The 16,046-nt window shown below is 52.5% G+C and overlaps 5 protein-coding genes across 5 annotated transcripts; 2 read left to right on the plus strand and 3 right to left on the minus strand.

Moving 5' to 3' along the window:
• Positions 1–421: 421 nt before the first annotated feature.
• On the minus strand, positions 422–2,436 carry CC77DRAFT_802962 (sugar transporter STL1). Its single transcript, XM_018533259.1, has 3 exons — positions 2,364–2,436; positions 1,835–2,308; positions 422–1,782 (listed from the first exon to the last, which is right to left on the minus strand). The coding sequence occupies exons 2-3, from the start codon at positions 2,284–2,286 to the stop codon at positions 579–581; spliced, it is 1,656 nt and encodes a 551-aa protein (XP_018386891.1). The 5' UTR covers positions 2,287–2,308; positions 2,364–2,436; the 3' UTR covers positions 422–578.
• Positions 2,437–5,467: 3,031 nt separating this feature from the next.
• CC77DRAFT_802697 (F-box/TPR repeat-containing protein pof3) lies at positions 5,468–7,863 on the plus strand. The gene is made up of 2 exons (XM_018533258.1): positions 5,468–6,155; positions 6,310–7,863. Exons 1-2 carry the CDS (start codon positions 5,820–5,822, stop codon positions 7,720–7,722), a joined length of 1,749 nt encoding a protein of 582 aa, XP_018386892.1. The 5' UTR covers positions 5,468–5,819; the 3' UTR covers positions 7,723–7,863.
• On the minus strand, positions 7,856–10,254 carry CC77DRAFT_1088361 (kelch repeat protein). The gene is made up of 2 exons (XM_018529465.1): positions 9,840–10,254; positions 7,856–9,778 (listed from the first exon to the last, which is right to left on the minus strand). Exons 1-2 carry the CDS (start codon positions 10,225–10,227, stop codon positions 7,989–7,991), a joined length of 2,178 nt encoding a protein of 725 aa, XP_018386893.1. The 5' UTR covers positions 10,228–10,254; the 3' UTR covers positions 7,856–7,988.
• Positions 10,255–10,787: 533 nt separating this feature from the next.
• Positions 10,788–12,971, plus strand: CC77DRAFT_802096 (WD40 repeat-like protein). Its single transcript, XM_018533256.1, has 2 exons — positions 10,788–10,968; positions 11,021–12,971. The coding sequence occupies exon 2, from the start codon at positions 11,037–11,039 to the stop codon at positions 12,834–12,836; it is 1,800 nt and encodes a 599-aa protein (XP_018386894.1). The 5' UTR covers positions 10,788–10,968; positions 11,021–11,036; the 3' UTR covers positions 12,837–12,971.
• A 424-nt stretch (positions 12,972–13,395) lies between these two features.
• Positions 13,396–15,924, minus strand: CC77DRAFT_960550 (urea active transporter). The gene is made up of 5 exons (XM_018535606.1): positions 15,663–15,924; positions 15,207–15,615; positions 15,057–15,159; positions 14,434–15,002; positions 13,396–14,384 (listed from the first exon to the last, which is right to left on the minus strand). The coding sequence occupies exons 1-5, from the start codon at positions 15,731–15,733 to the stop codon at positions 13,503–13,505; spliced, it is 2,034 nt and encodes a 677-aa protein (XP_018386895.1). The 5' UTR covers positions 15,734–15,924; the 3' UTR covers positions 13,396–13,502.
• Between the last annotated feature and the right edge of the window lie 122 nt (positions 15,925–16,046).

Genomic DNA, 16,046 nt, shown 5'->3' on the forward strand with positions numbered 1-16,046 from the left:
GATGTTGAAGATCGAAAGACAAGTGTCATATCTCGGAACGTTTCCGAAATGCCAAGGCACGTGCGCGCGGCGAACCTTGGAATCAACCTTGAGGCAGCGACAACAACCACACTCTTGTGCAGCCACTTCAAAGCGTTATGTGAACACGAATTAGCAATTGTAGAGTTGCATAGTAAAGAGCGAAGTCATAATGGTAAGTCTCACAGTTCTGTCCGTCATTTGCAACAGAACCTCACCACAACATTGATCATGTACTCATGGTGAAAAGTTTAAGATGTAAAACATGATCATAGATATCTATGGCTTGACGACATTTGCCGTTCTATGGTATAATGCGCGCTCTGCAAAACCAGCAATAATAATAAAAAGAAATCCCACATACATTCAAGCATGCGACCTAACAAACTTCTCCATGCATCTCGAACCTAGATGGGTTGACGACTGCGCGTCGGGTATAATTCCTCCAGGCATTATGCATAACAAACATCGGCTCGCCGATACTGAAGCGCACACAGCGCGCTCTATCGCAATCGTGTACGACCAGCGCTCAAATATTCGCCATTGCAAATATTGGGATTTTACATCTGTCCGCCTGCCTGAGGCATGAGCTCCTCATCTTGCTGACGCTTCTCCTTGAGCGATCCAGCCGCAGAGCGGTTCTCAATGTCGCTGTCAGAGAGATCGTACTGGCGAACGGCTTCGGCAATCTGGGCCTCGTCCATCTTGGGCAGCTGCTTAGCGGCTTGCACGTAGCTCATCTTCTCAGTGTAGCCCTTGGCGAAGATGAGATCGATCTCCTCAAGGGAACGACCAGCAGTCTCGGGGTAGAAGAAGTAGATGACGGGAATGAAGGAAGCGTTCAGGGCAGCAAAGAGGAGGTAAGTACCCCAGCCGATGTTGGTGATCAATACAGGGGTGATCATGACAATGAAGAAGTTCCATAGCCAGTTGTTGATCGTTGAAAATGCGTTGGCCTTCTGGCGGGTCTTGAGGGGGTTGATCTCGGCAGGGTACAACCAGGGAAGAGGAAGCCAGGTAACACCGAAGAAGGCAATGTACAGGAAGAGACCGACAGCGGCGCCCTTGGCAGGACCCTCGTTGTTCTCGTTGTTTACACCTCCGGGAAGCAGGCAAGCAAAGGTGATGATCATGGCAGTCATCTGGCCAACGGTACCGATCAGGTACAACTTTCTACGGCCAACACGCTCGACAAAGTAGAATGAGGTGGCGGCGAAGAGGGCGTAGACAACCATGTTAACACCTCCGAGAAGAAGGGCGAGGTTGTGGGTCGTGTTCAACGCACTCTGGCAGAGAATAGGGAAGTAGTAGATGACAGCGTTACATCCAGACAACTGCTGCATGAACTGCGAGGAGGCACCGAGGATAGCACGGCGGAAGTGCTGAGACTTTCCGCCAGTCAGAAGAGCCTTGGTTGGGACCTTACCACCACCACCAGAGGAGTTGACAGCATCACGGATGACTTGCATCTGGATGATAACCTCTTGGTCGTCGCGGGCGACTCCATTGAGACCAGCCAGCACAGTAGCGGCTTCATCTTCGTGGTGGTGGTTGAGGAGCCATCGGGGAGACTCAGGAAGCGAGATCATCATGACGATGACGATAGCGGCGAAGACGCACTGGAATGCAATGGGGAATCTCCAGGTGAAGTCATCGGGGCCGTATAGACAGCCGTAGTCGATCCAGTAGGCGATGAGCGTGCCAATGGCAACCATGGAACCTTCGATACAGATGACCTTACCGCGGTTCTTAGCCTTGCAGCATCTAGAAAGCAGTTAGCAAAAGACCCTGGGAGATGGGTTGGAACGGAACATACTCAGCCTGGTAGGTGGGAATGGTGGAAGTGTTGATACCGTTGCCAACACCAGTAATGCATCGTCCGACAATAAACTGGGCGGTGGCACCACTGGATGGAGGGACACAGGCAATTTGGATAATGACACCAATGATCATAACTCCGGCACCGAGGAAGATACTCTTGCGGCGTCCGAGCTTGTCACCAAAGACGAAGACGAAGATGGCGCCAAGCAAGCAACCGACGGCATAGATGGAGACGACGAAACCTTCGTAGGTGGAATCGCCATCGACTTCGGGGAAGGCAGAGACGAAGGCAGGGGCGGAGATGATACCACTCATAACACCCTGATCATAACCGAAGAGAAGGAAATCGGTAACGGCAACGATGGTGATGAGGACCTGGAGCATCCTACCGGATTGGCCCCAGTAGGTGGGAACACCATTTTCGGACTCTTTGATACGTGGCGGCATGGTTGCAATGTATCAGTCAAAGCTGGAGAGATGTGAGGAGATGCTGGGGAGGAAAGATCCGTGGGGAGAGAGTACACCTTTAAATGATCATCGCAGTACCAGCACAAGGGTCTTCGGCCAAAACGTGGTTGCTGGTCGTCTACCCTCGGCCCACTAAAAGATACGCTACCAAGGTACGACTGACGCGTGGAGAAAACTAGATAACGATTTTTTTCCAACATCTTGGCCTTGGCTGGTGTAGCAATAATGCGAGCCTTGTTGATGGCGGTAGAGGCGCAAATAAACTGTGGGTACAAGGCGAACTTAGCAGGGGTCTGTTGGTGGAGAAGGGCATCTTGGGCCAATCTTGGAGAAGAGCGGAGGACGCTTGCAAACCAACAAGCGCGCTCGGCACTGGATGCCTCTTCTCTTAGCCCGAGGTCTTCCTCCACATTACGTCATGTGTGCAAGGCTTGGGGTGATGCTGGGGAGCCCCAGCGGAAAGATGAAGGTTGAACGAGTGGTGAACGGCTGGCTCGCCTGACATTCGAGAATCATGGAAGAAGTTTCTTCGCGCACTACGCCACGCCGAGTCGCCTGTCGTCGAACGTACGATACGCAGGTGCATGTCAAGATGATGCAGGAACTCAGCGTTCATTGGCATGCCGCCAGTCATCAAGGGCGCCGTCTCGGGTTACATGCCGCCGTGTATGGATAGCGTCCTAAGTTTTCCTATACGGCACGGTTTCGATCTCAACAAGACCACGCTTGACGTCATGCACCGGCGACTCGCGTCCGTCCCCATGCAGGGTCTGACCAACCGTGCGCATGCGGCTCTGCAGCCTCTGCGACTTGGCCGAAGATCTTAACTAATAAGGACCGTGTGTGGTGGAGCTTAAACACGCCATGTTCTGCAACGGTGACGATGCGTGCTGTGATGTCGGGCCCGCTACCTAACGTGTGACATGGAGTGCAGACGAACATCGGGCGGAATTGAAGCTCGGAGACGACTGCCGGCCGGGAGGAGACATTCCTTGCACGTGATGGCGGTGTGCTTCATGTGAGCCTTGTAGGTTCCCGAGGTTGGACGTAGGTATGCCTTTGCTACCCAAATAGATTTTTCCACTGAGGTCAGCATCCTCATTTGCTTACATCGTTCCTACAAAACCTCGCCGTGCGGTTGATCGCCTTGGCCGACGTTGCGAGCAGTATGCGATAATCGCGCTTTCTGCCATGGCGGGATAAGTTGCCAATGCACATGCTTAGCAGTCGGGAGAGGCTCGTGTGGAGTTCCCAAGCCTAGCGTGGGGATGAGGCTCTCATTGTGCAGATCTCGGGCCTTCCTGTTTCGGGCTATCCGTGCTGACTGCTCTGTCCCAACTCCCTCCTTTTCATCAACCGCGCGGGACAAAACAGTACCAATGAATGCTCTGAACAATAGCATGCATACATGCGACAACTCTCCATATTGACCCATTTACCCCACGGCCCAACAAAATTGTGCGGATCTCTCCAGCACCCCATCAATCCGCCCCAAACTTTGCTCCCGCAAGCATACCACATTCACGGAAAAGACGGCTCCCATATCGTGTGCTAAAACACGCCAAATACACCAACGACATGGTAACTCCACATATTACTGCCTAAACACCGTCTTTACATCCGCTTCGGCGCACACTATACCGCGCTGTCGCACGTGTCCCTGCCAAGTGACATACTCTCCAGTTTGTCACCGGAAGCGCCGTCCAATGTCGGGGTCTCCGCTTTATTCAAATGCCGTATTGATAATCATACTGATAATCGCACTCCACATTTCTAGCACTTCCTTGAACGCAGGGTCGTTCCAAAATCCGCCAATAGCTTTTGATTATGCATCATGGTTATGAGTGACCTCCACAGAATCGCTTGCTTTGATCCCACTTGGTCATCATCGTGAACCCCATTGCCAGGACTCTGGGACTGGGGAAAACGGCGAAGATCAAACTGAAGGATGGTTTGGTGTGATGTCCTAGCTCTGGGGTCTCCGCTCGATGCGAGCGCTGCATATAGATGACAGGTCCACTGTATTATGACGGCGGTGCAAACACTGTTCCGCATAAAGGCGTACTACTGCCCCGACTGATTCGACCTCCGACGCAGGGTCGGAGGGACTTATTCAACCCGATTCCAAGACATAGCCAATGTGCGAAGGATGCTGCCAATGTCCGATAATTCCATCCGATGTCCCAAGACAATGCGGAGATCCCACCATCTCCAGGATTTACTCCTCCTCAACAGTCATGTGTCCCACCATCGCTAAAATCACTAGGTCAAACATGCATCGCCCAGTGGTTGCCAATGCTAGTCGCAGAACAGCGGATCCAGGGGCGGACGAGAGTCCGGGCTTGGACGCCTTGAACTCTCTCATTCCCACCTCGTTCGTTCCCACGTCTGCACCGGCGATTGACCGAGGCAATATCTCGGTGCATCTGCCATGTCCCTCTTCCATCCACGGAACGGCCCTTTTCCTTTTCCTCGTAGCTGACTTTCACATGTCTTTCACAATATCAGCAGAAACAATCTTCCAGGTTCTTGTCTGTAAATCTAAGACGCTTGGTATGCTTTTCCAGGCCCAGGCGAAGAGCAAGCCTAGATGCTTTTCTTTTTCGTTTGGTAGTCGGCACTTCTGTAACAAGAAGCTCGTTTTCACGAGTTGCACCAAAGTGATCATATGGCTTAAAGGTATTCAGTAGGTTCAGCACGAACGTATGTTGGCATAACGTACCGCGAGTATTTTCAGGCTTCGGTATGTTTAGTCGTAGCTCAATTAGACACGAGCTCCCTCCTAGTATCGACTTTACTTCTCCTTTTCAATATTGCAAGTTGTTACAGTTCAAACACCTTCGTAAATCGCCAGCGGATTAGTGGCGACCTTGTAACGAAAGACAGTCGGTCCTGTAGATAATCAATCCGTATCGTGTTAGTGAATTCAGCATCATGCTGCTAGTGTCACACATAAAGTGTGGTCACATAGTAAGCTTAGTTGCTGGTGCCGATGTGAGACTAGCATCTGGGTAGCGAGCGTCAAGCGCCGCCGATTACGTATCACTCTGCGAAGAGAACAAGACATCAACACTATCGCGGGTGATGCAGATCGTTGGCCTTGGTGTTTGTTGATGCGGACAATATTGGTGCCTGAATTAGCAAGCTCAACGGAAGATGAGGCCAGTGCGCACAAGCCGCCCTGGCCATTTTAGCGCGATGGGTCTACGACGCGTCGCCAGTACTTCAGCACATCACTTACGCGTTTCGACACCGCAACTGGTACATCACGTTTTCCACACGAAAGACCTACGGATAGAAACGACCTACAAATTTCCGAAGAATATCCATTTCCTTTTTTCAGAACGATTAATTTCGTGAATGCGCGGCCTTGCCGGACGATCTCTGCGCAACTAGACAATTTACCCTGGGTTTGACTATTGCTGTGCTATAAGCCCACTTCGCTTTGCGCGATCAGAATAGCCATTTACGGTCCAACATCGGCCTACTTGGGATACATTTCTCTGACCATCATGGCTCGCACAATGCTACCAGAAGAGTACCAGGAAATTGGTCGCAGCTACTATAAGCTCAAGCAGTATGAAAAGGCCTTGGAAACATTCTCAAAAGGCATCGAGTCCTGCCCAACCGCAGAATTGTATGATCATCGGGCTGCTACGTACGATAAACTAGGCAATTTTAATGCTGCTGTCAAAGACGGCCGAGAGATGATCAGGTTGAACAAGAAGGACGTCAAAGGATATTTGCGCACGGCAAGTGTGCTAGAGAAGATGGAAAAGCCCGAGACAGCCCTTGGGATCTATAAGTATGGTATGAAGAATGTGCCAGTTAGCGACAAGAACTTCAAGGTATGTGATGTGATCCTGTCCTGTCTTCCGGTTCGTTTGGAGGCAGTACTTCCGTTGTCAACCTGAAGGAGAGCTCAATTGCCCTGTTACTTTTCTCATCAAAGAATGGATGCTGTTCGCTTTTCACTTCAGTGACGTGACTGACTGCTACTAGCTATTGCAACAACTCCACGACAAGCAAACACGCAAACTATCACCTGCATCAGCCATCGACCCATTGACAGTCTTGCCTGCTGAGTTAGCGGAGATGGTACTGGAATATTGTTCTTTCCGCCACATGGTCAATTGCATGCGCGTCAGCAAAGGCTGGCGGGACTATCTCTCTAAGCTGCCCAAGCTTTGGATGCACCTCGATCTTTCCGGTGCTCGCAGACCCGTTCCCCGCTCCTTTATCAATATCGCTTTCAAACGCTCAGAGTTCCGCATGACACGCGTCACTGTGCATCGCTTCGAACATTTGGACGTCATCAAGAACCTTGCGAAGGCCGCCAAGGACCTTTCAGAAATGGAGCTCATCTCTCTACCACATACCATGCCGGCTATGTTACTCGATATTGTCAAGGGTGCTCCAAATCTAAAGACGCTCATCATACATCCGGAGATTCGCGGGGTATCTGCTGTGGAGATAATGCATGCTCGACCTGCGCTGGAGCACCTAGTCCTCAACTCAACGAGGGGAGTGGCAAGCTCGTCAAGTGGCTTGGGATCCGCCACTAACTGGGCAATCTCATTTGGAAACCTCCGAACACTTAGCATACACTGGAGTCATCAGATCATGGCGACTCATTTCGGACTCACCGAATTGCTGAGCCGTACACCATGCCTTGAAAACTTGTCACTCTCCAACATGGAAGGCTTTCAATTCGGACAAGGGTGGCCCAGAGAAGTGACACAGCTGCCGCCGCTAAAGAGTCTAGTGTTGAAACGGGTGGACCTTCAAGGCTTCCCATTGCTGCCACCAACACTACAGCGACTTGTTCTTGACAACAATGGCAGCCACGGGAGCTTGAATTTAACAGACTTTGGGAGCTTGAAGCAGTGCTGTGTCCCAGAGCTTACAGACTTGACCATATCTGGCTTCGACGGCCTCAATGCAAATGCGAACGGAATAGAAATTCTACTAGAATGCGGTATGCAAAACGGCGAAACGCATAAATGCTTGTCGGAGAAAGCCGTTCATTCATTGTCACTACACGGCTTACTCGATGACAACAGCCGATTGTTTACTCCGCTGAGTCAAAACTCGATATTAGGTCAATCACCGCGGATTCTCACACCAGCGCTTGAGTCCTTGGATATATCTACCATGCAATGCGACGACGATGAAATCGAGGCACTTCTCACCTATAAGACGGGACTCAAGACGATCGACTTGTCTCATACTAATATCACAGGAGCGTCCATCAAGATGCTGGCGGATAGGCTTCCAACGCTGCAGAGCATCAAAGCGAATAATTGTACCAAGATCAATGGGCGGGATGCTATTCATTACGCAGAACGAAAGGGGATATCAGTAAGTTGCCAGATGCTAGAGCAGAAAGGCGGACGAAGAATTCGATATGGCTAGTGGACCGAGCCAAAGTAGCGGAAGTAGAACTTGATGTATCTATATAGCGGTATAATACTTATGCAATCATGTTATCGTGAGTGCGTGCCATCAAAAAAAAGGACCATGAACTCAAACACCGTCCCCAGAATCTCTGCGCGCCCACGCGATGCATATATCAAATCCGACCGGGAGACGCCTCCGAATTACCCTCCAAGTGACCAACGCCGCGCCAATATGCTTGTGAAGTACGATACAAAGCAGGAAAATCAAGTTGCCAGAGAAGATTAGTTCACATCCATACCATCATCTTCCACCTCGTCCTCGCCATCATCTTCCCCAGCAGTGAGAACGCCCGCGCTACCCAAGCTCCGCTTGCGGTTACTACCACCAAAGGAGCGGCCGGTAAGCTGGCTGAGCAGATCCAGATCTTCCCCACCGACGACACGCGCTTCTGGGGTAGCCTCACAACTAAGCTCAATCAAGCTTGCGGGACTGAGACTACGATAGCCTGCTGTGCGGACGATTCTACCAAAGTTTTGCATACAGAACGTCGCTGCTCGCTGCTTGAGCCAGTCCTCTCCAGCAGTAGCAGCACGCTCCCAGATTGTGGCAGCGTGCTCGATGTCGAGCTCCCGGCCTAAACGGTTTACACAGAGCAGGCGAAGACGAGGCATGTCGTAGATGTTTGACATGACAAGCATGCCGGCCACATCGTTCAGGCTGGGTCCATTCTGCGGATTCGGCGCAATACTGTCGGTGTACAGGTAGAACAGGAACGCCCGAACTGCCGAGTATGGCTCCGGGATATGCATTTTCTTCGAATGGAACTCAGCCATCTGGGCGCTCCATAGACGGGCGAAATGAGGCCAACGAGCATGTAGAATGAGCTTGTGGACGTGTATCGGCCGCGAGACTGGACTCACAGCCGTTGACGAGCCATTGGGATCTGGTGTTGCAACATCCACATAATCATCATCATCAGGATCCGCCGTTATGATGAAGTCTGCGCCGCTGCCACTCTCCGGTGGTTGGTCGAACGTCAGGGACAGATCCGCACCAATGCCGGTGAGATGCGAAGAAACATTGGCGTCAGAGGAGGGCATCATCTTGGAGCGCGTGTCCGAGGCCAGCTCGTTACCCAGGATGCCGTACTTGCGGAGGTCGATGGCGAGAACGTCGCTAAGATACTCACCATTATGGTTCCCATCGTTGGCCGACTCAATTGGGCTGCCCAGAAGCCATGCATGTGTTCCTTCAGGATTGGTGGTGCAATAGTGCCAGCGGTAGTTGGGGCTGTAAAGATCCTTTCCGTCGGCGAGCTTCTGCCATCGCAAAGTGTCTAGCTCCAGACTAGACAAGCTCGTCTCGCAACTCAGCTCTGCCGGAGTGACAAAGTCCAGCATGCAGCCAGATGAGAAGATGTGGAAATGCGTACCCGCGGCCTGTGATGGTAGATTTGGACTGGAATGGAATCTGAGAGACGAAATGGATCCAGGCGCAACATAGGGTGACCGACTTGAACCCATTCCGTGGTACGACTGAACGCTGGAATTTGCAGTGTAGCCTGTACTGCCAGTCGCGAGCTGGCCAGAAGCCGGGACAGGGTAACGATGTCGGGATGAGATGAGTTGCCGGTCGCCCGTCCCATATTTCATTGCATGGTCAAACTCTGGGCTACCGCGGAGATCGAGCCACCAGATCTCATTGTTCTTTTCCATGTCATCGTTGATGCCGCCGAATATCCAGATGCGACCGTTCCAGATCCAGCTGGCGTGGTCGTAGCGAGGGACGAATTTCCATGTCCGAGACCAGGTCCATGTCTTCAGGTCAAGGTAGCAGATGTCGTCTAGCACGCTATCATGCCCAGTCTGGCCACCGCTGATGTACAATTTGTCGTCATATATAACAGCTGAGTGGCGCGCACGGCCGCGAGGTATGGGCCCGTGGAGTTCGGGCTGCGTCCAATGGGCGGTTTTGAGATCGAATACAATAACGTCGGCAAGATGCTGGCGGTGCTCATTTTCTCCGCCAAATACGAGGAGCTTGTTGCCTTGCCAAAGGCATGCAGTGTGTCCTAGGATGGGGTGTCAGTCAAGATACAAGTACTGTGTGGAACTGGAGCGGTGAGCACGTACCCATGCGTACGCCTGGAATGTCGCCGTAGTTGTCGACCAGGTTCCATTGCCGTGTAACGAGGTTCAAACGAAGCACGTGGTTGTATACTTCGTCGGTGTACTGGTCGAAGCCTCCAAAGGCGTATATCTGGTCATCGCCAACATATGTCACGGAGGCATTGACGAGGCAGGCGGGCTTGGCGCCAATTGTCGAAATCATCTTGGGCTTGTAGCCTTCTACGGCTGATCGACGGCTTCGGACGGGGCTCGCAGACATGAGGAACGTGTTGTTGGTGGAACTGGCGGACCCGGGCGTGTTCGTATGCGAGAGGCTGGGCGAGGGTGTCGAGGTAAGGGCGGGGTTGAGGATGTTGGACGGGAAAGCGGATCGAGCGGGTGGTTGTGCCATGGATCGTGCGCGGTGAAGTTGGTGAGGTTAGTTTGGTGGTAGAAGCCCCAGTGGGCAGGGATGGCCTTTGTCTAGGCTGCGAGAATGTTTGACGGGAGGAAGTTGAGTTGGCTGGCCGTGCATATTGCCGCCCGTCACCGCCCTAGCTCGAACCGGAAGCGCCGACCCACGACGACTCAGCCCTGCCACGGCCACAGGAGTAGTAGCGAGCCACCCGAGAGTTGGCCACTGAGCACTAAGTTTTCCTAGATTCAATGCACAATTGGTAATACCTCGTCGGGCCATCAGTGGCAGCGAGTATGCGACCAGGTGCAACTATGCTGATGCGTCGCAGCCTGGCACGACGAGACACCATGAAGCCATAGCCATCATCGGGGCTGCACGCAAAAGCAAGGCCATGCGGAGGCACGGCGACTATGCAGGCTGATTCATAAACCGGACACCATCATGTGATGTCATGAGGCCAGTGTTCCGTCGTCCAGCCAGCCTCGCGCAGGGTCCTGTCTGGGTCCTGTCTCGGTTACCTGGTCAACGCAAGCGTAAACAAAGGATACTTAAACGTCCTCATACCTGCCCTCGTACATGTCCACTGCCACACACTCTACCAGCCGCACAACCCTGCATCTCCATCTCCAGAGTGCAAACCACTGAATTACTTTCGAATCCATACTTGACAGCATCGATTACAGCATTGTCTTATACTAATCCTTACAACATATAGCAGAAACCAACCCATATACTGTATGCCATCAACCAATGTCCACGTACTAAGAACCCAACTAACCCAGTTCAGCAAGAGACCAGCAGTCATGGCAAGCACAGCAGTCTGCGTGACTCCGGTCAAGAAGCGCTCTGCAGTCTTCAACACCCGTACCGCCGGCGGTCGGATACCACTGACACCCTCCCCTCGCACCCCACGCACTCAGACTTCCGATGTGCAGGCACACGAGTCGATCCATGGCAACGACTTCAAGTCCCGCATCCAGCGCTCCGTCACCAAGACCACCCGCGACTCCCCCAAGTCCAACATTGCTCGCTCCCACACACACACTCCCCGCCGGTTAGAACTCGGTGTATCAGAGTGGGCCCTCACTGGATCCGGTACTGCTGCCGCGGCCAAGGCAAAGAAGGAGAAGAAGGAGGCGGCGGCTGCTATTCGCGCTCGCCCTACCAAGACCCGCATTGCCTACAACGCTGCCGACCGTTTCATCCCCAACCGGACGGCAAGCGAGGGCATCCGCAGTGTCGGTGCCGCCAAGCTCGATGTTGAACAGCGTCCCAAGTCTAGCTCCAAGCAGGAGGGCTCAACCGTGCTTGCCAACGCCGCCAGTGCTTTCGATCTCGGTGGCCGTGGGTCAGAGGAGGACGTCACACTCTCCTTGGAGGGTCTGAGCCTCGAGGACGACGACGAGGAGAGCCGATCAAAATCAAAGCCTGCTCCTGGCCAGGCCGCATACCAGTCCACACTCGCCTCGGCATGTGGCATCAACACAAACACTCGCATTCTTGCTTTCAAGCCTGCCCCACCTGAGTCGTCCAAGCCCATCGACCTTCGCTCGCAATACAACCGTCCCCTCAAGCCTACTAGCGCCGCCAATGCACAGAGCCGTCGTCGCATCCCATCAGCACCTGAGCGCGTCCTCGATGCTCCTGGTCTTGTCGATGACTACTACCTCAACCTTCTTGACTGGTCTTCCGGTAACCAGGTCGCCATCGGTCTTGAGCGCTCAGTCTACGTCTGGTCTGCTGACTCCGGCTCAGTGGCCTCTCTCCTTGAGTGCCCTGCTGACACCTACATCTCATCCGTCAAGTGGTCTGGGGATGGTGCCTACGTTGGTGTTGGTCTCGGCACGGGCGAGGTTCAGATCTGGGATGTTGAGGAGCAGACCAAGCTTCGTAGCATGTTCGGCCACGAGACCCGCGTTGGTGTTATGGGATGGAACAAGCACATCCTCTCCACCGGTGCCCGCTCTGGTCTTGTGTACAACCATGACGTTCGCGTCGCACAACACAAGATTGCTGAGCTCGTCTCCCACACCGGAGAGGTCTGCGGTCTTGAGTGGCGCGCCGATGGTGCCCAGCTCGCTACTGGCGCCAACGACAACATGGTCAACATCTGGGATGCTCGCGCGCTTGCCGCTCCCAAGTTCACCAAGACCAACCACCGTGCTGCTGTCAAGGCTGTCTCATGGTGCCCATGGCAATCCAACCTGCTTGCTACCGGCGGTGGTTCCAATGACCGTCAAATCTACTTCTGGAACACCACTACTGGTGCTCGCATCAACCACATTCCTACCGACTCCCAGGTCACCAGCTTGCGCTGGAGCACCCACTACAAGGAGATTGTCAGCACCGGTGGCTTCCCCGACAACAGCTTGAGTGTCTGGAGCTACCCCTCCGGTGTCAAGAACACTGAGATCCCTGCCCATGAGTCTCGTGTCCTCCACAGCTGCCTCAGCCCTGATGGTCAGATGCTTGCCACCGCCGCTGCCGACGAGTCCCTCAAGTTCTGGAAGATCTTTGAGAAGAAGCCCGGCCAGCCTTCCGTTGCCGCTGCTGGCTCTGCTTCCATGAAGCCCAGCGCCACCAAGCAGATGACCATTCGTTAGGTCACTACATTCGACCACAGAGTTCACATCGGAATTGTGAATTTAGAAGGAGTAGTAGGCTCAAATCATAAGTGTCTAGCACGGACATTACAACTACCGGCTTGCGCAATGGAGCTGGTGTTATTCATCCGACTCTACGCGCAACGGTAAGTTGGTAAGTATCACATCTCGTTTGGGTATGTGACGCGATCCTCTCCCCCATTTCACACGGGGAAGGCTTCTCCACATCTACCCTCGGAACATCTGTCAAGCGTACAACTGGGTCTTATCATGGCTTTTTTGTCCACATTCAGCAAGCGAGGCGTCTCGGAAGCATTGCAAGGCGTTGAGAATTTTATAACTGGCTTTTCGAGCGTCCCATGGACAACGAAGTTCATGACATCTACGAATATTGGGAAAAGACGGACTCGGTCTATAGTCTTTCGAGGGAGTTTCTTGTCATGGTTTAATCACTGCGCTTTGACGCGCTTGGAAAGGTGTTACATCTGGGAACATGGGCAGGCGTTTGATCTTGGATAAAATGAAAACATTAACATATTTGAACTTCTTCGAATCTTTTACAATTATGGTACTATTACTGCAACAACCGACACTGCGGAGCTGTTTTACGGTATTCACCATTCCCGAGAGACTTACAATACTGCGTCAACGTCTTTCTACCTGTGCTTACTCCTTCACCGTCTTCTCTTCCATGGCCTCAGGCGGCGTATCCGACCCTTCGCCCTCCACAACCTGGGGCCCCTTCCCAGGCTTCTTCCTGCCTGTGACATCGGCCCAAATTGACTTGAAAGTCCGAACACTAGTCTTCCTTCCCTCCCAAAGCGGATACAACCCGACTGCGAAACACGAACAAAACATCCACAGGATTCCGACTACAACCCAGCCTGTGAAGAACTTCTTGCTGAAGATGTACGAAGACCCGTACATAGGCATAGGCCACAGTACGAGGAAAGAGATCGCCATGAAGAGGGTTAACCAGCGCGCGATACGCGAGGCTTTGAGTAACTTGGCCTGTTCTTCCTCCTCGGCTTGGATGGCGCGTCGTTGCTCACCAGGGATTCGTTCTATGTCGACGTTTGCGGCGAGTGCGAGATCGTGGTCGTCGCCTCTGCGAATGGCTTTCATGCTCTGCCAATCGTAGTTTTGGGGGCCGAAGGCATATGTGAATACGGGAATGAAGATGATGGGCGAAAGCAGAGCGACGACGTTGCCTGCTAGCATGGGGTTGTTGGCACCGGTTGTGAGGACCGTCAACTCTCCACTTTCCTTCTGGGCGGTTACGAGCCAGGCGACGAGAGAACAGGCGAAACCGAGGGGTGGGGTGAAGGTTGCTGCTACCCAATTCATTTTTGACCACATTAGTGTGAGGGTGGCGGGAAGAACGGCGGACGAGATGATTACGCCCATAAGTAGGTATAGATATCCCATACTGATGCCGATGTAGTAAAGTCCTGTGCTCCATGCTGCCATCGCGACAGCGAAGCCGACAACCATAGTGTGTGACATGTAGATGAGTTGCTTTCCGGTAGCTTTGGGATTAATATAAGTCTAGAGTGTGTCAGCGAATCATTTCTGTCTAGTGCAGAAGTATGGTTACCTGGTAGAAATCATATGTGAAGATCGAGGACACAGCGATGAGTTCCGCAGACATGGCCGATGTCACGGCCATGAAGACGAGAAGTAACACCGCTGCAGCGCCTCCTGATCCCATCAATGCAACAGCCGCTGTAGGCAACACAAGTCCAGCTGTCACATCAGCATCAGCCATACGGTTGGGGTAGCCTGGGAAAACTGGGTTGTTTTCGAGGGCGATGGCACTGAGACCCATTGTGGTAGCAGCTAGCCACGGAATCGCGAACCAGGACAAACCACCCATGATGTATCCGGGCAGCGCATCAACAGGACTGGCAGCAATGGCCTTGTTGTAGTAACCGTTGTCGCAAAAAACAGTACCGAAGTTACCCACAATGTTGATCACGAAGAAGATGGCACCTTCCTTCGAGCGCATGGTCAGATAAGAGCCACCGGCATTTCCTTCAACAGGATGATCCGATGCGGCTTGTACCAACAGGTCGAAAACTTTGCCAGGGCTCCCAAGATTCTCGTTGGTCGCATATGCTGTGAAAGCAAACATCAAGAGGATGATCAGAATGACCACGGTGTGTGCTGGAATTAGAATTTAGCGATCCTCTCCTACAACTCAGGGTAGAGGAGACATACCATAGTCAGTCAAGAAGGTAGCCTTGATGCCTCCGAACATGGTGTATAACACTACACCAACTGGTAGAAGGAAACAGGCAGCTGCAGTGTGCATGCCAGTAAGCTTCACATGTTAGTTCGAGAATGGACTCACATTAGGAATACACTTACAGAAGTCACAACAGCAGAACCACCTGTCAACAACATAGAAGTAACAAGAATGTTGGTGAAGAGGCCAAAGACCATGAAAACAATATGTGTTACAGCACCATACCGAGCCCTGATAACCTCGAGGAACGTATGCGCGTTAGGAGCTCTTCGCTTTAGTTCGATAGCGATTGTAGCAAACAGAATAATCTGAACAGTGGCTCCCGAGGCGTACCAGAAAGGGCCGGATACACCATATCGATAGGCAACAGCGCTGGACTGGAGAAGTGTAGCTGCCCATGTCCAGGATGATACTACGGCTGAGGCAACAAGTCCTGATTTCACTGTACGACCAGCGGTTGAGAACATTTCGGAAGTTTGGAGCTCATAGTTGTATCTCTTCAGCACGAATGTCGTCAAGATCATGCCAAATCTATGACAATTTAGCGAAGGTCTTTTGAAAGGAGACTTGACACTTACGAGAAGGCAAAACCTAAACCTATCACAATGCCATAGCCAAAACCTTGGCTCAGCGGCGGAGGTGTACTCATGTTGGGCGAGCACAAAAGACCCGAAGGTGGAAGGTTGTAGCAGTCAGCAGGTAGGGAGTGCTACACCAGAGGAGGTACGAGAAGCTTAGATATATTTAAGCTCACGACCAAGCACCGCTTCAAAGTCAATGCAAAAAGCTTCAGTCAGAGGCCGACGGCACAAAACGTTTAGATGAGGACGTCGACGAAGATAAAGCCAGAACACTACCGTTCATCTGCCGGTCGCACAAGGCAAGCATAGCCAGCCATAAGGCTAGCGTGCATAACGGCGGATGATAATTGACGTTGGCAGCGATCGCGGCCGTTGTATTAG

The sequence above is a fragment of the Alternaria alternata genome (assembly GCF_001642055.1).
Source record: "Alternaria alternata strain SRC1lrK2f unplaced genomic scaffold CC77scaffold_8, whole genome shotgun sequence".
Taxonomy (NCBI): Eukaryota; Fungi; Ascomycota; class Dothideomycetes; order Pleosporales; family Pleosporaceae; genus Alternaria; species Alternaria alternata.